Raw genomic sequence first — 22,387 nt, 5'->3', positions numbered from 1 at the left:
ACTTTGTTCCCGAAATTTGGTGACTACGGAACTATTGGGGTCTTCAATCTTTTCTTCCCTGCTCGTTTTCATTGGCTTATTGATTTTTGCTTCTGCTTGCAATGTTTGTTTTAAACTTTTTGGTGTTGTATCGCCTTTGATAGGCGTTGCGTTCATCGGTGGGTTTTATATCCAGATGGACGTGTCAACGAAGGCGTACATTAACTCCAACTCTTCAAACCTAATCGACTTCGTTTGAATCGGAGTCAAGATATGAGTGTTTTGTGACTTGTAGCTTTGCTGGTTTGACGTTGAGACATTTGCTTTTCGAAATCTAGGGTTTACTGACCTGTCGTTAAATTAATTGCTTTAATTGTTGCTTCTTACTGGTGAACTCTTTCAGATTCAAATGATGGATGTTCATGTTTCCGAAGCATAAATTGATTTAAATTTGCCAGTATTAAACAGCGTTGTGTAAATTCCTATTGCACTCTGCTACCTGTCTCCTGGTACAGTTACTTTTACAAGATCAAACTTTCCTTCCTATTTTTCTAATGCTATTTCATTAATCTTTCCTATTTTCCTAAAGATTTCCTTCCTATTTTCCTATTTTTCTAGTACTTTCCTACGTATTATAACTTCCAATTCTCTTAACAATTTTTTGTCTTGAACTGTCTGACGAAACTTTCACTAATAATCTTTTTTATTAGTAGTCGCTTTACTGTTATTTTAAATTTTGGTTTCAATTATATCACCTGATTGGAGGAAATGATTTTGATTCGTTTGCAAGTTTACAGATGCTTAAATGTATTCAACTTGAGACTAATCGTACATGGGGGTAAATGCAAATATATAGTTTAAATGTAATTAAGAGAAACCATGGATGTGTCTCTGAAACTGAAAACCTCCGCCGGTCAGTGGTTTTCTTTAAAGTTATATTTCAATGAACGTTCTTCAGAAAAGTAATGGTATTACTCCCCAGTATCTTCAGAAATAATACCTTTAGATCCCTAATCGGATCAGGATATACCCAATAATATTTAGGCTAGATTTGCCGCATTGCACTAGTCTGGAATCCCCCTAATGTGGGTGTCTGACAGAAAAAATTAAGTAATTCCTAGCATATGACGACCTGTCGGACTCATTCTTAAAGATACAAAATTTATACTTGTATGAAGCTGTTATCACCGCCTGTGTTTAATTCCAACAGTCAAATGTATGCCTTTCAAAGACAGAATGGATATACTGCAATGAAGTAGAAGGGAAATCTAATGGAAGCCGATTATAGTTGTTTAATAGATAGGGGATGATAAAGACTTAATTATTTCTGACGATCAAGAAAAAAGCCTATGAATAGAATCAATTAGGTCTGTTGGTTACTACTCTCTTTCCGTAGAAAGTCGGAAGCATATGGGTTGAGTAGATAAGTATAAATATAAATTTGATCTGAATGGTACGTAATAACGGAATTGGAAAAGAATCTTCAGTTCCATGCATCCATGGAATTAAAAGTACTTGAATTACACAAACAAACCACACTGCAAACAACAAACTCACTCCCTTTCTTTAGGATGGACTCAGAACTCCGCTTCAACTCTTCCAGTGTTCTAAATTAGGTTGCTTCCGTTCTTAGGATTAACTCAATCGTTGCAGCAGCGATACATAATGAACTTTTCCATGGCGGTACCACATTCCGAACAAACGATCTTCTCTGGAATGGTGCCATTCGAAGAAGGCAGAATCAAGCGGTTGCAATGCTCGGGAGTGTGGGTATCCTCAAGCTCTTTCCTCATAGCAGCCATGAATCCTTTCTCCTTCGCATTCACCTTCCAGCGCTTTTCGTACCCATCCACCACATTGCTTATGATCTCGGCTTTGGCTCGAAGCATGTCGGTTGACCCCTTGCTCATCACCGCCCACCCCTGCCCTCCACTGTCCAAGCTCATCATCGTCATTGTCTCTTGCATTATGGGATCGTTTTGGATTGTGCTCCCTCTCTGTGTTTTCGAGTACCACATGCTCTCTAACCTCACCCAGAAGAACCAAATCAGGGTCGGATCTTCCAGGGTGTGGATCAATTTGTCTTCTAAAATTGCGGCCATGTTCTTCCTTATTTTTCCTCCTGGATTGCTCTTCCCTACGTAGAGTACCTCCAATTCTATCCCGGCGTCCTTCGCTACTTCCACCACGTTTCTGCTGAAGCTTCTTATCCATGCCAGATCTTCCCCTCCTATAATGCATATGTATTTCCCTGTTTCTATCTGAATTTACAGGAGCAGAGTGAGTGAGATTATATGAAGATTGGAAAAGTGCGTTCAATTTGGTTGAGATTAAGGAGTCTATGGGGAATACAATACCCATTGGAACACTTGGGGCTCCACTGAATCCACCAACAGCTCGAGTCTCCAAGTCTCTTCTTTCCAAAGTGAATCCTCTCGAGCGCTTGTGAAAGGGTGGGCCAAGTTTCCCCAAATCCACATCATATGGAAGGCGTTGGTATTAACCACTTTGCCTCGAGGGTCCAAGACCACCAAGAGAGGCTTTTTGACAAATTTCCATACCTGTCGTATGTACTCCACGACGGCAGATTCGATCATTGAAGGATGCGCCACCGAGTACCATGGCATCATCCCCAATAACCGTTCGAATTTCTTCTGTTTCTCATCTGTCCATGGGGACTCCACAATTGGCATCCACACCACCTCGTAATCGCTCTCTGCTCTACTTTTGTTGTTTATACAGTCCCTGTAGATTTGTTCCAGCATTGAAAGCTCCACTGTGGTCAGGTCCAGGTCAGAGATGAGGAGCAACACATTTTTCTTTCGCAGCACTTCGAGGGTAGCCTGTGATGTTGTGATTAAAGTTTGAAACCCAAATAGAATGTGTGGAGTACTTTAGATATTCTCGTTATAATGTGTGTCCGGTTTGTTAGAAAAGGGAAAACTGAGGACCCACCTTTTCCTTGCTTTGACCATCGATGAGGGGCGGCTTATCATCCTTGGAGAAAATCAAAGCCTTCAGAATCTTGTGGTTGTCAATGTGGGGTATCTCGAAAAGTCGAACCAGGTTCGCATACGCTTCTTGATGCATCTTCTCATCTGTGTATCAATCAATCACAAACACGACCAAAAACAGGGAAAGAATTGAAGTTTAGAGAGCTACAGAAGCCTCACTTATGTAATGATGACAAGCACGAAGCAGCTCTTCAAGATGCTTCCGTATGCTGTCGATCTTATGGGTCAAATTAGACAGCTCCCATGACTCAGATGCTGATGCTAAATACCTGATCAAATGTTGGAGAGAAGAAACTAAGAATGGTTGGTTAGCTAAGTTCGATTACCAAAAGTAGGAGACGGTGGGGCATACTCATGGCCGACTCCAACGAGGCCTGCAGTCTGTGCAGCACATGCAACAATGCTTCTGATTGTCCAGTAAGTAGCTGTGGGAATAAGAGTGATTGCGCTCTTCATTTCAGGCGTGTCTGGAGTAACGTAATGGGGAGGAAGCATGGTGAAATCAACAATGCACTTGGCCACAGCCATGAGTGTGTTGATGAGTTTGTCAACTTCTTCAAATTTTTGCTTCACAATGTCGATCCTCTCGAACATTTCTGGGAGTTTCTTGAGGAGCGAGATGTCTTTGGCGAGGAAGTCAGTTGTGGATTGCTGAGCCAATAACCAAAACTCTCCATAGTTTATGGCAAATGCAGCCAAGGCCAGCACCACCTTAGCATCCCATGGCCAGTTTGATAATAAATTGAGCACTTCCATCGTCACGGTATGGGTATCCCCAGCTCTTGAACACCTGTACCGTATCTGTGATCATTCAAAACAAGCAAACAAAATGAATCTCTGAAAGGACGTGAACTTCTTCTTGTGTGCCTAAAAGGAAGAAGAAACTGTAAGCAACCTCATTGGAAACTCTATTGATAGTGAACGATACAAAATTCAGCAAGTCCAGCAAGTCTGTTGGGCCTGGAGAGCGGTCTTCGATTGCCTCCAGTTGAGCTCGTGTTGTTCCCTGCAGACAAATTTAATCAGTGAGCACCATAACTTTCTTCTAGACCAAACAGATGATTTGGTTCAATTTGAATCATGAATATGCAAGAAAACAATTGTTATGTATGTGCCTGGTGAGTATTGAGTTTAGCTCGAAGGAAAATTTTTTCAACGAGGCCGAGCAAAGGGTTGACAGGCAACTCGAGGGGTTCCTCAGAATGAGTGGCCAAAACTTGCTTAGTGAAGGCATTTTCATCGCGTGTTGCGAATAGATGACGGTCTTGTTTAACAAGACTCGACTTACGCGGTGCTGCAGCAGCCATGGCTTGCATTGTTCAATGGGGAAGCTAGAGTGGAGTATGTATGTATTGAGTAGAGAATTGTGGTGATTGTGGGATAGAGTTGAAACCAGGTTAAATAGAGGGATAAAAAGGGATTAAAGGTGAAAAGGTTTGATGAATTTCTACCTTGCTTCCAGGGGGGTTTAAATTAGTATAAAAGTAAAAAAGAGAGGATTAAGACAAGGCATGAGTGTTTGAGTGGAAAAATGAAGTGTTGTGATCCAAGTAGTGATATAAAAGCATGTGCCAACTGGGGAGCTGCATTCAAGTTTGCCTCGTATCAGAATCTCAGCGTCATGCCATATATGAGTATTGGAAGATTAGAAGAAAGAAGCAAAAGAAAAGAAAAGAAAAGAACGGGTGGGAGATGTTTCCTTTTAATCATAACTGAAACTAAGAGAATGTCACTTTATCAAGCCAAACAAAGCAATCGTGCAGCACATGGATGCAGTTAGGAGGATATTAGGACAGTTTATCAACATTCTGGCTGTCCAACCAAATTGGGATGTGCTTAATATTTCTATGCTTAGTATACTCCTCAACTATTTATTGTTTCTAACATTCAAGTTTATCCAGCAGACAAAATGGCTATAGATTCTTGTAGCAACGTTCCCATTTTGTTTCCATCATGACAGACAACTTCTCCACAACAAAATGAAATTACGTCGATCGTGTGCCTGAACCGAGCCTAACCGCTCACACAAAATGGCTACCTTCCATAGCCTTCCCACTTCTTACAGAGCAAGTGGTAAATTTTTGTACAAAATTACGTTAATTGAGAGGTAATCAACTAGCCCCACCGGAGTATCTGTCATGGACTATTATGAAGCTCCTTTCCAAGATTTCTTCTCCCCTCTTCCCCATCCAACGTCCTTGGACAAATTAGCTTTCTTCGCGCTGGAAGCCTGGACAATGTCATCCCATGCATTTTCCTTTCCATTTTCTGAAACCACCAGAAAACAACACACAAGGTTGAGAGCAAATAAGCAGCTTTACTTATTCCTAACACACAACACAAGTCGTGTCTGTACCCCGTTTACTGGTATCGTTTTCCCACTTTTTCCAGCTTTGTTTTGATGCCCTGGGCTGGTTCTCCCCTTGTTTACTGGTATCGTTTTCCCACTTTTTCCAGCTTTGTTTTGGTGCTCTGGGCTGGTTCTCCCATTTGTTCCAGCTTTGTTTTGGTGCAATGGAATGCTTCTCCCACTTGCTCCAGCTTTGTTTTGAAGTAGATGCTTCACTAATATTACCACCACCAGCTGCTTCAAAACCTAGTGAGTTTTCATGCTCAACGATTCTGATGTCAACGAGTGAGGAGTAATCAGCCTGCATAAATTAAAAGAGTCAATTAGCAGCTGCCATGCTGTGTTTTCCATCTTGTTCATCGATCATGAAGCTGAGCCTAGCCTGACAACAGAAAACACACATCTGGCAAGTGTAATTTAATTTGTTTGATTGTCCCTAATCCCATATGCTTATCTGATTAACTCCCACTTCAAGTGAACAACATAACTAAAGATGATAGATGATGGCTAATTTGAGCACCTTTAAAGACCCATCTTCCGCATATGGATGCTTGACTGCTTCCTCGTTCATTGCCTTAAAAACAAATGGATATTCTGGAACAGGAATCAGCATAATCTTATTTGCTTCAGGATTACACCATGATACCTTTCCAACCTAACAGGATTGAGCAAAGTATAAGTATGGGCCTCATCGAAGATATTAATATCATAATGGGAACCAAAGGAATTATTACTCTGAAGGAGGAAAATTCTGGAGTCCATGATGATGATAATTCAATTAAACGATATGCAATTATATCACCTCTCTGCAATATAGAAGTTCATGGCTGAGATGATTCCAACACCAAACAATGGTAAATTTAGACATATCCAAGCAACAGAAGCTAATTCCAGATTAGGGAAGGACAATGCAATATTCACACAGAAACATGTAAAACTTATCGAAAACAAACCTCGGGCAAGCTCAAACAAGGTCTGAGTTCATTGAAGTCAATTGGACATTTCCTAGTTGATGAATCTTTTTTAGCTTGCGACTTGGAACTTTGTCCTTCACAGTTGCAATTACTCCTCCAAAATGAGGATTTCCCTTTACCCCATTTTTTTTCATTCTTAATTGTTATCCCATTTGACCGCGCGGTGTCCTGAAACACTCAATTCGAATGTCAAAGAACTTGGTTTCACTTGCAAGGACTATATAAAAGCAAAGAGCTCTAAGCACAGGGATAATACCATAGAAGCTTGAGCTGGATGCACAAACTGGTTAGCTTCTCCTGGATCGAACACAAATTAAAATACACAAGTTAGCACTTGCACCAAGCAGCATAAAGTTGTAACACGAATTTTGGAAAGAATGAGAAACACAAACAGACCTTGATCAAGAGGCAGAAAACGAACATGTCCTGGTCTAGTTTCCACGGGGACAATTCCTTCATCAACACTACTGTCATCTAGCTGTTCAGAGTCCTCAAAGTAATTCTCAACAGGTAACTTACCGTTACTATTTCGAACTATTCGTTGCTGTACCTGCTGAACGATCAATGAATAAACATCACTTTTAACGCTTAAAATGGAGATTTTTTTTAAAGGAAAGGCCTTCCTTATTTAAATTTAACTACAATGACAAGATATAACATCCTCATAAGACTTACTTTACGAACCTTTTGCTTCTTGTTTGTACCAGTATTGCCATTGGATGATTTGCGCTTCTCGACCAGACTCTTATAAGAAACAGAAACTTCCTGCTGCGATCTACAATTATGGTCTGTATGAAACTGCTGAAGATTTGATGGAGAAGCCAGACATTTGTCAGTTGGAGCAAATCTATTCTTCTTCTTCCTACAATTTGGATAATGTAATAAGCATCAGATAGTTCATGCAGGGTACGACTTCGCCAAACTAAATGAAAAATGCTCTAATACTAGCATATGGATATTGGTCATGTATCTAGAACAGAATGAGACGGCATCACATGAAGACCATTGTGGCTGTTATTGATCGACAGAAGTTGCACGGTCAAGATGTGATGCTATCAATGAACAACCAAAGCCCAGTTTACAACAACACAAAACATTCACCATCCCTTAAGAATCACAGCATGAACCAACAAGTTCGTGGCTCTAACATCCCGGTACTTGTTTTACATTCCACTAGAATCATAAATGGCATCATTCACATTGAAGCAGCTAGCATAAACAAAAGCAAGATATGAGGATCAAGCACCATCAAGAACATGGTATTTGAACTAGAAATGTTGCCTGCATATAAGAATCTAATGCTATACGATTCTTTAGATTTAGCATTGATAGAGACTGGTACTAAATACTTTGAGCTGTGAACTGTTTTCAGTGCCTTCCTTTTCCTGCAAACTGTTTTCTCTTTGCTTCCCACATCCACTGTGTCTTCCAACTGATTCAGCAGATCATAATGTTCATCATCTTGTTCTGCTTCATTTTTGTAGTCAGTGCACTCCTTCACAAGCTCCTCGTTGGCTAGAAGCTGAACATCTAGACCAGCAGGTTGCCCCTCCTCCATGTCTGCCATCGTCTCAACTGCAATCACATTGTCCTCACTCTTCTTCACCCTGTTAGAAGAACAATACGGCAAACTGGGAGACTTGGTCTTATAGAGACGAAGTATTCAAAGAGCAAATATCGCCCACAAACTGACCTAACAATATCTCCATCCTTCAAAATAGAAGTAGGCTCAAAGGGTGGTAGAACAAACCCATCCATCTGTAAGAGGGAAAAGATGAGCTAAGCATGCATATCACTGAAAGTGCCTAATCAAAGACAACCAAACAACTCTCCCCCCCCCCCCCCCCTCCTCCATCGGGAATTGCAAGTGAGAAGAACGCAGAGAAAGCGAGAGAGAAAAAAACAAACTTACAGAAAGAAGGAGGCCATGAGGGCAAGCATCGCGAAGAAGGAAAAGGTCGAGAAGATAGGAGGAGAAGTCGGAAATGGAATGGAGGTGGGATTTCAGAAGAATCCAACTCCGTTTCAGTCCATTTCTCCTCTGCGGCTTGCTCAGTAGGCGCCCCTCTTCGAAAACCAAACGCACTCTTACTGTCCCCGAATTCATCGATCATCCGAACAAACCCGACACCCACCAAGATTGCTTGCAATTCGCAACAAATGGAAGATACAATTAGGCTTCAAATCGCTCGATTGCTTCGGTGCTTGCTTTCAATTATTTATTTATTTAATTAACACAAAATCACACCTTTTCTCTCTCGATTTTTAAACTCAATTGCATTAGCCTTTATCTCTTATTTGTATACTCAAAATCTCAAATTTTCTTGAGAACCCACAACTTTGTAACCAATATCATGGTAATTTAGTCTTCTTCCCCCAATATATTTTATCAACTTTGCTGATCAACCGTTGTCGATCCACATCAATGGATAACAACGGATATGTTTATATGTCCATAAAAGTTGAGTATCAATAGAATACCATTATCTTCGTGAATAGGAGATCTATGAGATGAAATAAAAGGTAATGTCATACTTGTACGATCTCGTCGATCATGGTCGATTTTAAGACTTTTTTTTGTTTGTTTGTCTGAGGATCCCTTCTTTACACAATTTAAACATAATTGTCTACTCTTTCTTACATGATTCAAAAAATTCATGCGAGGCGGGAAATGGGGAGTGGCTTCCCTGTCCTCGTCCCCGTCTCAATTAGTCATTGTTATTATTTTTGTTCGAAAGTAACATTCTTTAACTCCAATAAAAACAAAACAATAGTCGAAAACTGAGATGTGGTTGGTCGGCGCCGATTCTTTCTAATATTAATAAAGCATTGGCACCTCAGCTATATGCATGCATCTTCATAAAAAGAAAAATCATAATTAAATTTATTGTGCGTGTATGTATGTACATATATATAATAATGATTTTGAATCGAATAAGAATACCATAAATCATCTTACAAATAAACATTCCTTATTTAGTGTCAAAATAAGGAACATAGTACAATTCTCTTTGTGATGAGAAAGGGATTTCGATTAGGATAAGAATAAACGTATAAAAATTAATAAGCTAAATTAATAAAAATAGTTTTATCTGTAAAATTATTAATATAAAATTTTAAAATAGTTAATAATACTCATGATTAATATTTGAATTGAAAGGTATAGTACACCTGGTTTAAAAATTTATATATGGACACGTAGTAATACCTTAACCATAAAAAAAAATTGAATTTTTTCTTTTATTGTAACTATATGGATAAGAGTGGTTAATCTTAATAATCCATGCACTAAAGAAAAACTATTTTCACCCATTTATGGATATATTGTTATTTAAACGGGTCTTTATTGTTTTTGTAATTCACATTTTTAATTTAGCAGTATAAAAAGAACTCTGTTTCATGCTCTATTATGAATTTGATAGTTGAGAACAGCCATCGCTGTAGATAGCACACATCATGAAAGACGTCTTCTTCAACTCTCTCTGCTTTTTCTTCTTCTTCTGTTCCGTGTTTCAATTCAATCGGTGCGTAAATCTCTCATTTCTCTCACTTTTCTTTCAAGTAGTATAGCTTATATGGTCCTTAACTCTGCGTTGTTTAAAGAATTCCGTTTCCATATTTTGTAAAGGTTCCTCTACTTCCTGTGAAAAACTAGGATTGTTGTTGAGGGAAGAACGAAGATCCATTTCATTTCTTTTTAAAAATTGTATTCCCGTGAAAGGGATTCTATTGCTTCCTCTCTATTGTTACTGCAAATTTAGAGATGTGCTTGGTTTAGGACTTTCTGTAAAGCCCATCTGTGAGCTTGTGTTGTGCTGTGAACTTCGTTAACTTTGGATCATCTAGGGCTATGGTTTGGATGAAGCCTCTTGATTTACTAATCATATGGTGCATACTAACTTTAATCTTTTTAGGGTGTCCTCACAAAATGGAACAGAACGTGCTGTCGTCCCGCCGAGAGGTTGGAACTCTTATAATTCATTTTCCTGGATTATTTCTGAAGAAGAATACCTAAAGAATGCAGAGGTTGTGGCCAATCGGCTTAAGTCTAAGGGATATGAGGTAGGGCTTTGGTAACTTGCTGAAAATTGTACCGATAACATTGCTCATTTTATGATCTAATTAATGTGTGCATTCCTTTAAATTTGTTGTAATGTAATGCGGTAAAATGGTGGTAAGATGATTAATCTTCTCGGTTGTTTGATGGATGCAGTACGTGATTGTGGATTACCTATGGTATAGGAGAAATGTTCCTGGTGCTTACGCTGATTCTCTTGGATTTGATGTGATCGATGAATGGGGGAGGATGGTCCCGGACCCGAGTCGGTGGCCTTCCTCGCAAGGTGGAAAGGGATTCACTGAAGTAGCTAAGAAAGTTCATGATATGGGTTTGAAGTTTGGAATTCATGTCATGAGAGGAATAAGTACACAGGCAGTCAATGCTAATACGCCTATATTGGACATTTCAAAGGTAACTTAGTTCCCTTATTTTTCTGTATTACGTGAGCATTTGTAAATAGTCAGCCCTGAAACACACACGGGAGAAATGATTATAAGGTTCTCAATTGCTTGGTAGGGAAGTGCCTATGAAGAATCCGGGAGAAAGTGGTTTGCAAGTGATATAGGGGACAAGTCGAGGACTTGTGGATGGATGAAAAATGGTTTCATGAGTGTGAACATGGATTTAGGAGCTTCAAAAGCCTTCTTAAGGTCCCTTTATCAACAATATGCTGATTGGGGGGTTGATTTTGGTAAGTTTACTGTCATTGACACAACGCAAGCTCACTTTCTACATGTTTGCATGCCTCTCTCGAAGTATTTGATAGTGTTTTAGATCTGTGATGAATTTCATTTTGTTCTTCAAAGTAAGATGTCTGAATCAAAAAGATCTTGCCATTACCTGGAATCTTGATACTAAACTGAAATGATCATTCTTTTTCCGGCAGTGAAACTTGATTGTGTCTTTGGCGATGATTTGGATTTACCTCAAATAAGCTTTGTGTCTGATGTATGTTCTCTTCTGTCTCTGTCACAGACACATGCAATTGTTACTCATATGCTAAATGCTAATTCATTTAAGTACGCACAGGTTCTTAAACAACTTGACCGCCCAATATTGTTTTCTCTGTCCCCCGGAAAAACTGCGACGCCAGCCATGGCCAAGGATGTAAGTGGGCTGGTTAACATGTATAGAATAACAGGTGATGATTGGGATAATTGGAACGACCTCGTTTTCCACTTTAACATCACCCGGTAACTTAAGTTATTATGTTTGAGTTCAAGAGATTCAAATACATACCATTTGATATTGATGTCATCTCAACTTGTACTCTCTTCTTCAGGGATTTCTCTGCTGCTAATATGATAGGCACCACAGGCTTGCTGGGTAAATCTTGGCCTGATTCAGATATGCTTCCATTTGGGTGGCTTACCGATCCAGGTTATACATTTTATAAGACTGAACACACTAAAAATGACTGTACAATTAGATTGAGTAACAATCTTAAGCTTGTATACATGTTATTAATAATGTTGGATGAAATGTTTAGCTGCAAATGAAGGCCCACATAGGACAACCAACCTCAGCGTAGATGAACAAAGAACTCAGGTAAATTTGTGGTTAAAAGAGGGAGAGAAAGAGAGTAATATCATCGCTGAAATGTTGTTCAACTTAATTTCAGATGACTTTATGGTGTATGGCCAAGTCTCCAATTATGTATGGAGGAGATTTGAGGAATATTGACGATGCCACCTTTAGTCTCATCACAAATCCTACGCTTCTGGAGATTAACTCCTTCAGTTCAAATAACATGGAGGCAAGTTGAGCTTTTTCAAGCTTGGAAAGACTTTCTTGATATCGACGTTTTGACTATTTTGTGTTCATTTCCATTGCCATTACAGTTTCTTGAAGTTGCTTCAACAAAGGTTTCGAACAGTAGGGAGAAGATTGTGAAATGGCATTCTAGAGATATGGTGGCATCAGTTTCACCTGTACTGGGGCTCACCAAGTGTTCAGATTCAGACGCAGCTGGTTGGGTTCCTGAAAGTCTGAATCGAGGTCTTCAAAAAATATGTTGGAAGGCAAATCCAAAACACAAATATGAAACACCATTTTGTGTATATAAACGAGGGCCTCGACTTGCAATGTAATTGATTTGATGCTCTATTATTATTTTACTGTCTCAAGTTTTGAGTTTGTCACAAAAATTAAGTCGTGGTACAGATACAAAGAGGCAGCTAGTGGGCATGATCGAGGGGATGTTTGCCTGGATGCAACTCGGCAAAGGAAGCGTAGTTCTGAAGAGTTCAGGAGGGGGTCATTTTTCCCTTGTATAAGGCATGAGAACCAGGTGTGTCAAAATGTCCGAGAAGATGAAGAAATTTCTCACCCTTATTACTTATCTCTGTGATGCTCTTATTGGAATGTTGATTGTTATGAAAACAGAAGTGGGAGTTATACAGTAATGGGACGTTGGGAAACCAGCAATCTGGGGAGTGTGCAATTGTAAAGCAAAACGATGGTAATGAATTGCGTTGTTAATTATGAGGATGATGTTGAGTTTTTAGCATGATGATGATTTGATTGCATTGGTGCAGCAGAAGGTATTGAGAGTGGAGTTCGGTCATGGATTGCTACAGGGAGAGGAGGTTAGTGCATCAATCTCTGAGATTCTGAATGGGTTTTCACAACGTTGTCGTGGGTAAAGAAAGAAAGTTTTGATGTAATTCAGGTGAGGTATATGTTGCTCTCTTCAATCTCAACAACGAGAAGACTGAGATATCTGTGAAGATTTCGGACCTTGCGGAGGCACTTCCAGGCAAGGGATTGGGTCAACCTTCCTGTAAATACAGAGAGGAATGGAGTGGAAAAGAGTTTGGAGTGATGTCGGGGTCGACCATAGCTGCACCACTTCAAACCCATGCCTCTGCTCTATTTACCATCAACTGCAGCTAGCCCTACTGCCTTGTGGAACCTCTCTTTTTTCTACCTAAAACTTTGTATTAAAGCTTAAATAATACAGAAATAAAGATTTCCCAGTCTGCTTCTGAATTTTTTATTTTTTATTTTTTATTTTTTATTTTTTATTTTATTTCCCGTAAACTGTTGATACCAAATGAATGGAGAATACAACGCATCCTGACCGTCCAATAGGTTGAAGTCAACAAACACAGATCCTCGTCCACGTGGCCACTGCTTCTTTTGTGCGCCGTTTGATCACTTCCCCTGCGGGCGCGTGGGATCCAAACTCCCATATAATCTCCACGCCCACACGACTCCCCACTCATCACTCCAGTTTTGTAATTCCATCCATTTCAATTACAAAACATCCAAAGGGAAGACGGGAAAAAGAGGGATTCTATAAAATCCTTCTTCCTCTCTCACAACGACCGTTTCCATTTTCTATTTCCATCGCATGTTCTCTGAGCTCCGGCTCCATTAACGGAGCCTAGCTCATTCACCAAACTCCAATTTTTCGTTTAGATCTCTCTTCTTCCTCTATTTCACTACTTGCGATTCCTGGATCTCGAGCTTCAGCCAAGCCAAACCAAACCAAACGAGATACAAATGTCAAAACCCTGGGGTGGAATCGGAGCCTGGGCCGCTGATGCCGAGCGTGCTGAGGATGAGGAGCGAGAGGCGCAAGCTGCTGCGGCCGCTTCCCAAGCAGAATCCAAGAATTTCCCTAGCCTTAGGGAAGCCGTCAGCACCAAGCCCAAGAAAAAGAAGATGTCGCTGTCGGAATTCACTATGGGGACCTTGACGGGTCATGGCGCCGGCGGTAGGCTAACGGACAGCCAGGGCTTGACCCCGGAGGAGATGATTCGGCTTCCAACTGGTCCAAAAGACCGCTCTGGTGAGGAAGTACGTTCTGGCCGGCTCGGTGGGGGATTTCCCACTTATGATCGCCAAGGTATGTCTGCTGGTCGATTTCGAGACCGTGATGATGGCGATGGGTCCTGGGGTGGTGGTCGACGATCTTATGGCGGGTTTGATGAGGAACGCAGGGGCTCATCTCCTAGGGCTTCCAATTTCGATCAACCTTCGAGGGCTGACGAGGTGGATAATTGGGCAATGACGAAGAAATCGCCCACATTGGATTCAGGTCGACAAAATAGGTATGGGTCGCTAGGCGGTGGTGTGGGTGGAATTGCATCTAGGGCAGACGAGGTCGATAACTGGGCACGTGAGAAAAAGCCTATTCCATCGAGATCCTCCACATTCGGTTCCGGTTATCGTGAGGCGAATGAGCCTGATCGATGGGGTAGAGGCCGTTCACGTGATAGTGTCACAGAACGGCCCCGATTAGTGTTGGATCCACCCAAAGGTAATGTCGTAACAAATGAAGCAACAAGGACGAACAAGCCAAACCCTTTTGGAGCAGCAAGGCCGAGAGAGGAGGTTTTGGCCGAGAAGGGATTGGATTGGAAGAAGCTGGATACAGAAATTGAGGCCAAAAAAACCAGTAGGCCAACTAGTGCTCACTCTAGCAGGCCTTCGAGTGCTCAATCCAACCGTTCGGAGGGTCCAGGATTACAGGGCGTAGAAAATGTGGTGAAGCCGAGGCCAAAAGTCAATCCATTTGGGGATGCCAAACCTAGGGAGGTTTTGCTGGAGGAACGTGGCAAGGATTGGCGAAAGATAGATCTGCAACTTGAGCACCGTGCTGTTGACAGGTCTAATTTCACTTTTAGTATTGTTAATCTCTATCTCTCTGTTATGGTTTGGTGCTGGGGACAATTTCTTTGTTTTCTGATTGTCATTTGCTTCTCGGAGGCAAAATTTTCCGGTGTGAAACTGGCCGGAGTTGTTCTATTGAGGATTAGGTGTAACTTGATTTTTTCTGATGACTAGCTATCGTCTTAGACTGGGAACTTGAGTGACCACATATGTCATATAGTTATGTCCAGCTTGTTTACTTCGGTGTTGGAGTCATTGCCTAATGAAGGGTTGAAAGGACGGAAGGCGACTTTCAAATGTGATCACTTTTGGTTTAGAGACATAGGGAGTCAGTTAGAATTTTGGTTTAAATCCTATTAACCCATGAACTCTTAGATATAGTTTGTTTGGGTCCTTGTATTTTCAACTTTTGATTCATGAACTTCGCTTAAAGAACTCTCACTCTCATTGGACATTGGACTCTCCTGTGTTTATGCTAAATCATTTATGGCATCTGTCCTGGATGGTGGATACATAATCCAACTTCCGACACATGAGCTAGGGCGCAATACCGGCACACTCGTGTCGTCTGATACTGTCCTTGAAAAATTCATTTCAAAGGAAGACACTCGAGACACTCGCCTTGCTATACTCGTCCTTATTGTGACGCACGTATGTGCCACAGGGTATCTCGCTTAGGCCACAGGGCCTAGGTGTGAGCTGACACCATGCCTCCCCCCATAGCCCATTTTTAGGCATTTTCAATCTTCCTCGGGCATACGTCATTTTGGCGAATGGTCGTACGATGTCGAGGAGCATCTGTTCGGTGTCCGATTGACACAAAATTTGGCGAGCATTCATATTTCATATGAAAGGACTTGACTCTAGAACCACATGCCCAAACTCCCTTTCGAAATCCCGACTTTTGAGGTTAAGGCCTGGGGCCCTACCCGACCCTTCAACAAGCCTATCTCTGACACTCGTGTCTACTCGTTGCCCCTATCTTTCTCATGCCTCGTCTTCTCTTCAATGCTCACTTTGTGTGGCGTGTTGGATGATGCACCGTCCTCTTTGGTCGCATCATGACACATGTCTAGGCCATCGTGTGGCTAGATGGGCACCACTTGAGGGTTGCCGCTTTGCTTGTCACAATGTGAGGTTCACAACCTACTCTCTTCACAGTATGATTGTTACTAGTGAAGTTATTCAGAAGACTTCAGAGGAGGAGAACCACACTCCAAACAAAGGAAGTAAATAGACTTACCCAAATATTTGAAGAGAAAGGGCCTATCGGAAAAGAATAAGAAGGGAAAAGGTGGTGGATAAAAATGTGTCTTTGTGACTCATTTGCTTCTTTACGTAGAGTCTCACGGTCATACATCTTCGATAGTGGGGCATCATTATCTTGACACGTTCATGACAGGCCTTAAAGGGAACTCAAGCCCCCTTCACATCTTTTGCCCGACTTTGTGGCTTCGTCGGACCTTGGGCGAGGTTCACCTTTGCCAATAGAACACAACTTGTGCGGAATACAAGCTTGTTTAGCTACCCACGCCGCTTGTGCATTCATGTTCAATCGTCTGTGACTCTAGCCGATTTACCTCTACACTAAGCCAAGTTATTCGGCTTGACTTTGCCTTTACTCTAGGTCAAATTCATTTGGCTTGACTTTGCCTTTACTCCAGGTCAAAGTCATTCGGCTCGACTTTGCCTTTACTCTAGCCCAAAGTCTCTCGTGTGCATCATCGCATCTCAGTCATCATCTTGGTTCCCAAGGACACGACCATGCATCGTGATGTCGTCCCCATGTCTCGGGACAGCTCGACCATCTTGGCTTGCTCGGACATGTCCTTAGAGACCAACCCATGTGTTGCTTATCTGATCGAGACATCTCGAACATCCATCTATCCAGGTTTTCATCGGGGCATGAACTCCCCCTTTTCATGGCATGTCATTTACGGGTTTCGTACCAGATAGCGGGTACATATTCCAACTTCTGACACATGGGTTGGGGTGCAATGCTGGCACACTTGTGTCGTCTGACACTATTCTTGAAAGACCCATTTCAAAGGTAGATATCTAAGACGTTTGTTTTGGAACGCTTGCCACCCACGCTATGACATACGTATGTGCTACAAGGTAGCTCGCTTAGGCCACAGGGCCTAGGGGTGGTGGAGAGCTGACACCATGGCTCTCCTTATAGTACATTTTGAGACATTTCAAATCTTTCTGGAGTAGACGTCGTTTTGGCGAGCGGTCATACGGCCCCATTGAGCATCCGTCAAGTATTTGATTGACTCCAAATTTGGTGAGCTCTCACCTTTCATATAGAGGAACTTAACTCTAGAGTCACATGCTGAACCTTATATTGAAACCCTGACTTTTAAGGTTATGGCTCGAGGTTGTACCCTGCCCTCTCCGAGCTTGTCTCCAACTCTCGTGTCACCTCGTTCTCTCCAACCTTGTGTATGCCTCAGCTTGACTTGGGTGCAACTCTTGGTGTGTTTGATGATGCACCGTCCTCCTCGGTCACATCATCACACTTGTCTATCTTGGCCCTCACGTGGCTGGATGGGCGCCACTTGAGGTTCACCTTTGTCTATCTTACGTGTGGGGGTCACAGCCTACTTTCTCAAGATTGTGACACAAAACACCAATTTAGAGAGAGCGCGAAACCAAGGACACCTTTGTAATCTTTCATAAGTATTAAGGCATGAGTGAGTAAGTTCGCAAAGAACTTTAATTTTCTGTTCTAGAGAAGTCTATGTAACAAAAACTCTCTTGGACATGAAACCCAAGTTGCTTTACATGTAAAAGCATTTAGAACTTGATGTGCGCGGCCTTCTTTTTTAAATTGGACATGGATATTGTTTTAGAAGACATGTACGACAAGCCTTAAGTATCGGTCATTGTTGTGCTATCATGTGGTCACAACATTTGCTCGTTTTTTACAACTTACATCTAGTATACTTCGCTGCAACCTGACACAAGCCTCAAGTATCTTTCAGTTCTAAGCTATATTCAGGTGACTTCCCATATTCAGTTTAATTTGTTGCAACATTATAGTTGAGGCATAGATAACAATGAATCGTGAGGAAATTTTCTAACTTTACTGCTGAGAACTGTGTCCATTTTCATCATTAGATTTTTTTTAACAAAAGTTGTGAAGGAATTAAAACGTTTAAATGCTAAGCTGTGAAGTGGTCACATTGTTAGATCGGGTTTGCTGTCAAATAATTGGATGCTAAGAATCAACCATGAGAAAGTAGTTTTTCCAACTCCTTCAGAGATTCATTATATGTTGATTAGAGTTTAGGAAAGGTATGTTTTTATGCTTATAATTTGAATACAGGAACTGAATGTTGAATCACTACGAAATGAAATTATAACATCAGGTTTGTCTTCTAGTGTATTGCTTTTCTGTCTGTACCTGGGATCTTGGAGAGACTTCTCTATCTATCTTGTGCTGTGCAGTTTAAGTTTTATGGAATAAATTTTTATTTTTTAAACAAAAGAAAGATGAAAATATTTTATTTAAAGGTGGTACAGGTCTATGTGGCCGTTGGTGGCTTAGTCTGCAAATATTGTATTTTTTCATGAAACTGTTGGACGAAGTGAAGCTTTACTTATCTATCTCATATCACCTTCACATTGAACCGTGTCTACTTTTTTACCACAGGCCTGAAACAGAAGAGGAAAAGATGTTGAAGGAGGAAATTAATGTTCTAAGAAAGGAACTTGAGGAAGGCTTACATCTGAATACCAACAAAGAATCGGTGCAAGAATCTGCTGGAGAGATGCAAAACCTGCGTGACAGAATAAATAAAAAAGAACGTGAACTGGAGACTTTGGTCCTTGATTTGGATGATAAAGTTCGGTTTGGGAAGAAAGCCACTGAAAGACCTGGCTCTGGAGCAGGCAAGGCTGCTGCCTTTCAAGAAAGACCGCCTTCTCAAGGATCCTTTGATGAGTCCAGAAGTTTTGAGTCTATGGACAGACCTCGATCACGAGGCACTACAGATGTATGGAGTAGGTCTGCTGATGATAGAAAACCAATCCAAGGTGCCAGAGATGGAGGATTTTTGGGTAACAGAAACATAGAGAGGTTTGGATTTGTTTGTCATTTTGTTCCTTTCTGCTTATTCTGTTTGTTCCAAATTTATCATTTTGAATCTCAAATATTTCATTTCTGTTCTTATTCCAGGTCGAGGGATAGATGGTAAGCTTGCTTTGTGGATACCATTGATTTTACGATCTTGTTTGAGTATCGGAAGCCAAGATACATTGGTCTCACCTTTTACGATGTTTTTTCTTTTCTTTTTTGAGCTCCAGAAATTGGAGCGAGAGAACTACTTGTCTGGTGCCAAACTTTTGTTACCCTTCAAACGATGTAAAATTGCTATTTTTTTCTTATTTTTGTTGAAATTGAGGAGCCTGTATTATGGTTAGGACTCGAATTATAACCAGACAGTTGGGATTCCCTAGTTCTTTTTTTCTTCTTTTTTGTCTTGTAATAGTCATTCTGTGTCATACAGCTAGTTCGGTTGGTTTTGGTCATGGACATAACAATCTAAGTTCCATTTGCACGTGAAAGATGTTATAAACTCCTGTTTTTCATGCCTGCTCGATAGGAACAAAATGGTCAAAATTGTTGTTCCAATGATGGGATAATGGTGCTATTCATCTTTTTTGTTTACTTGTTGACCATTTTTAGCTTGCTGGAGGACTGGTTTTAGAACGGTTATTAAATTAATTTAAAACATGTATAGCGACAGAAAATCGTTTTAAAGAAAATGTACATATGTTTTCATTGTTACAGGGCTAAAAGATGATCAAACAGGACTCGAACCAAGAGTTTTACTAAGTTAAGTTGGGTTAATGATGATTTTTCCTTAAAAACTTCTTTTCAAAAATCTTCTTTTTAGGAAGAAAGATTTTGGAATTGAGATAATAAGCATCTCTTTTATGTGAAAGATATAATGCAATAATAAGAAAGATGAGATATTTATTAAAAATAAATAAAAAGATGAGATGTGACCAAACATGAATAAGAGAATCTTAGTATAAGAAATATTGGTAGATGGAACATACCTAAGATATCAAATAAAATTGATATTAATCGTGGAATGGAAAATTTTAGTGCTCGTTTGATGGAATGATTTATAAGCATCAATTTGAATGGCAGTTGTTGGCATGCAGCGAGGTGAGGACAAGATAAAAACCATGCCACCAAAGCAGTCCAACCTAACCAGTAGGCTTCCTCTGGGTTATTATTTTCATCCTATAAAGTCCAAACTTAACTCATTCTCTTAAAATACAACTTCTTGCCATTGTTAAAGGGAATAAAGAGGTCTATTGTCGTAACTAGTGATATAAAATATGTCTACATAGATATTAAGAAAACATTAGGCACTGTTTGTCCTGTCGATTAAAAGTAATCTTAAAATACTGTATGACTATACTTGGGAATGAATACAAAGGAAATTAAATTAAAAACTAAAGAAAAGAAAAGGCCGAAGAAAGTGATGGAAAAAAGGTAAAAGTAGACCGGTAAAAAGATGTGCAGAATATAGATATAGATCTTATGAAATTTACGGAGATATATTCATATTGCAATGAAAGCTAATAGTTAGCAAACACGAAATAAAAACAATAAGAGAGAGAGAGAACAAACCCGTCGCTGTGAGATTAGGGCGGACTGGTGATGGGCAATGAAGATAGGGATGATAATTGGGCATGAAGATGATCTCCTATCTGGCATGTCTAATCCTGTCCTTCTATAATTCAATCCCTCTTTGTTTACCTCTTCTTTCTCTCTCATGATGGGTCCATTTGTTGCCCATCAATCTTCTAAAATATTTCTTTCTCTCTCTCTCTCTCTCTCTCTCTCTCTCTCTCGTATTCTTTGATTCTTTCTGGGGAATTGGAATTGGGATTGGGAGCTAATTCTGATTCATCAATTCTAAATTTGTAAAAACAAAACTTCAAGAGAACCCACTTTTGTTTTTACCATATCTTTCGATTTGCATTCATCATTCTTCATTCGATCTTCCAAGCATAGAGAAACAAACAAAATTTGGATGACCCAGCTGCATTCTCAACCTCCCCGGAAGTAGAAATCACTTCTCTAATGGACATTCCTGTGGTTGATGTCAAGGCAGAGGGTGGAGGAGCAGATGGCGATGTTGATGGAAGTGATGATGATGGAGATTCAGACCATGATGAGATTGGCCTGAATATGAAAAGCCCGTACCTGGGACCAGAACCAAACAGCCAATCGTGGACATCCCAGTAAACTTCTAATCTCGTTCTGTTGATTAATACAGATTCATTTCCTCTGAACTTCCAGTGAAGGTGCTTGATCTTGATTGCTGGTTGGCCATCGATCTTCATCTCCAGTTCCGGATCGAATGAATCAGAGACACTGGGATTTGTATTCACGTTGATAAACTCAATTGAGATGGTATGGAGCTTGCCTTTCTCATGGAATTGAATTCTGGTGGAGAACATTTTCTTCCCAAATACATGTTCCTTCTTCGAAACCAGAGTCGGCTCTATCAAAGCTGGCCGACAACCTGTTTTTCTGAAGGCATCTTTCTTGAGATCCCCAATAAGCAAAACAACTTCCTCTTCACAGACAACGGCCACATAGTAATCTGACTGTGGTTCTGTCTCTCCACTGAATTTTGCACTCTTGAGGTCCCAAACCACATCTACAGCTCGACCATCGACTTCAAAATGCTTAGAACCTTGTTTTCTCCAGAAGTACCATGGCTTCATTTCAACCTTACACTGATATTGCTCGTTTCCTTCTGGTCCTTGAACACAGATGGACAGGCCATGAAGTAACAGGTTCTTGCACCAAGTCACTGTGATGAGGCGACACTGACCAACGATCTTTGTTTGATACATTGACATAAACACACTCTGTCCTGACCTGATTACTGAACCCGGATCATTATTTGGCCTCTCCCCAAATGAGAAGCAAGCAGGAATTCCAATTGAATCGTGCATGGCTTCAGTGAATCCAACAAGCCGAATTGTTTTTAGAAGCTGGAAATGGAGTTTGGGCCAAACTAGCTGAAAATGATGACAGTAGAAAACAGAAAGGAGGAGGCAGAGAGAGAGAAAGAGAGAGAGAGAGAGGATCTGGACGAGAATATTATTACCACCGTCCCAGAGATCTATTTCAGGGGTGCTGGTGGACAACTTCTTGGCAGTTTGCGCTTAGCAAGAGGAAAGAACCCATTATCTGAACTGGCAGCTCTGAATGTGGAAAAGGAGGGACGAGGAAGAAAGAACTGGACGCATTTTATAATGGAAAATACCATCTGCAAGCTGTGTTGAGCATTTCTATGTTCCTTTAGCAAAAAAAAAAAAAAAAAAAAAAAAAAAACAAAGAAAGAGACTA

At 40.6% G+C, this 22,387-nt stretch overlaps 5 protein-coding genes and 1 non-coding gene across 14 annotated transcripts; 3 read left to right on the top strand and 3 right to left on the bottom strand.

The window, feature by feature from the left end:
* The first annotated feature begins 354 nt into the window (after window positions 1-354).
* Window positions 355-496, top strand: LOC111806240 (small nucleolar RNA snoR137). Its single transcript, XR_002816790.1, has one exon. It is a non-coding gene; the product is annotated as a small nucleolar RNA snoR137 (small nucleolar RNA).
* Window positions 497-1,300: 804 nt separating this feature from the next.
* On the bottom strand, window positions 1,301-4,643 carry LOC111804898 (protein SIEVE ELEMENT OCCLUSION B-like). Its single transcript, XM_023689714.2, has 7 exons — window positions 4,109-4,643; window positions 3,889-3,999; window positions 3,346-3,794; window positions 3,153-3,262; window positions 2,935-3,077; window positions 2,337-2,822; window positions 1,301-2,240 (listed from the first exon to the last, which is right to left on the bottom strand). The coding sequence occupies exons 1-7, from the start codon at window positions 4,307-4,309 to the stop codon at window positions 1,620-1,622; spliced, it is 2,121 nt and encodes a 706-aa protein (XP_023545482.2). The 5' UTR covers window positions 4,310-4,643; the 3' UTR covers window positions 1,301-1,619.
* A 45-nt stretch (window positions 4,644-4,688) lies between these two features.
* Window positions 4,689-8,659, bottom strand: LOC111804901 (coilin). 9 transcript variants are annotated; one of them, XM_023689724.2, is made up of 12 exons: window positions 8,230-8,633; window positions 8,011-8,075; window positions 7,667-7,924; window positions 6,993-7,179; window positions 6,837-6,870; window positions 6,714-6,770; window positions 6,574-6,614; window positions 6,297-6,485; window positions 6,078-6,149; window positions 5,864-5,998; window positions 5,350-5,644; window positions 4,689-5,261 (listed from the first exon to the last, which is right to left on the bottom strand). In XM_023689724.2, the coding sequence occupies exons 1-12, from the start codon at window positions 8,422-8,424 to the stop codon at window positions 5,140-5,142; spliced, it is 1,650 nt and encodes a 549-aa protein (XP_023545492.2). In that variant the 5' UTR covers window positions 8,425-8,633; the 3' UTR covers window positions 4,689-5,139. The 9 variants fall into 9 exon arrangements, with proteins under 9 accessions (XP_023545492.2, XP_023545493.2, XP_023545494.2 ...); XM_023689725.2 differs by having other exon boundaries at window positions 6,837-6,867; XM_023689726.2 differs by having other exon boundaries at window positions 7,002-7,179; window positions 8,230-8,632.
* A 1,020-nt stretch (window positions 8,660-9,679) lies between these two features.
* Window positions 9,680-13,368, top strand: LOC111804900 (alpha-galactosidase). Its single transcript, XM_023689717.2, has 14 exons — window positions 9,680-9,841; window positions 10,232-10,379; window positions 10,531-10,788; window positions 10,894-11,068; window positions 11,264-11,325; window positions 11,407-11,570; window positions 11,660-11,757; window positions 11,867-11,925; window positions 11,999-12,133; window positions 12,219-12,463; window positions 12,541-12,667; window positions 12,763-12,838; window positions 12,915-12,965; window positions 13,049-13,368. Exons 1-14 carry the CDS (start codon window positions 9,774-9,776, stop codon window positions 13,270-13,272), a joined length of 1,890 nt encoding a protein of 629 aa, XP_023545485.2. The 5' UTR covers window positions 9,680-9,773; the 3' UTR covers window positions 13,273-13,368.
* A 232-nt stretch (window positions 13,369-13,600) lies between these two features.
* On the top strand, window positions 13,601-19,460 carry EIF4B2 (eukaryotic initiation factor 4B2). Its single transcript, XM_023689682.2, has 3 exons — window positions 13,601-14,993; window positions 18,656-19,081; window positions 19,181-19,460. Exons 1-3 carry the CDS (start codon window positions 13,885-13,887, stop codon window positions 19,197-19,199), a joined length of 1,554 nt encoding a protein of 517 aa, XP_023545450.1. The 5' UTR covers window positions 13,601-13,884; the 3' UTR covers window positions 19,200-19,460.
* A 1,398-nt stretch (window positions 19,461-20,858) lies between these two features.
* Window positions 20,859-21,990, bottom strand: LOC147790062 (uncharacterized). Its single transcript, XM_087128316.1, has one exon. The coding sequence runs from the start codon at window positions 21,988-21,990 to the stop codon at window positions 21,016-21,018; it is 975 nt and encodes a 324-aa protein (XP_086984442.1). The 3' UTR covers window positions 20,859-21,015.
* Between the last annotated feature and the right edge of the window lie 397 nt (window positions 21,991-22,387).

This window comes from Cucurbita pepo, chromosome 11 (genome assembly GCF_057944985.1).
Source record: "Cucurbita pepo subsp. pepo isolate OVF chromosome 11, ASM5794498v1, whole genome shotgun sequence".
Taxonomy (NCBI): domain Eukaryota; kingdom Viridiplantae; phylum Streptophyta; class Magnoliopsida; order Cucurbitales; family Cucurbitaceae; genus Cucurbita; species Cucurbita pepo.
The sequence above is the reverse complement of the archived record's forward strand: the minus strand, read 5'-3'. Positions and strand labels throughout refer to the sequence as shown.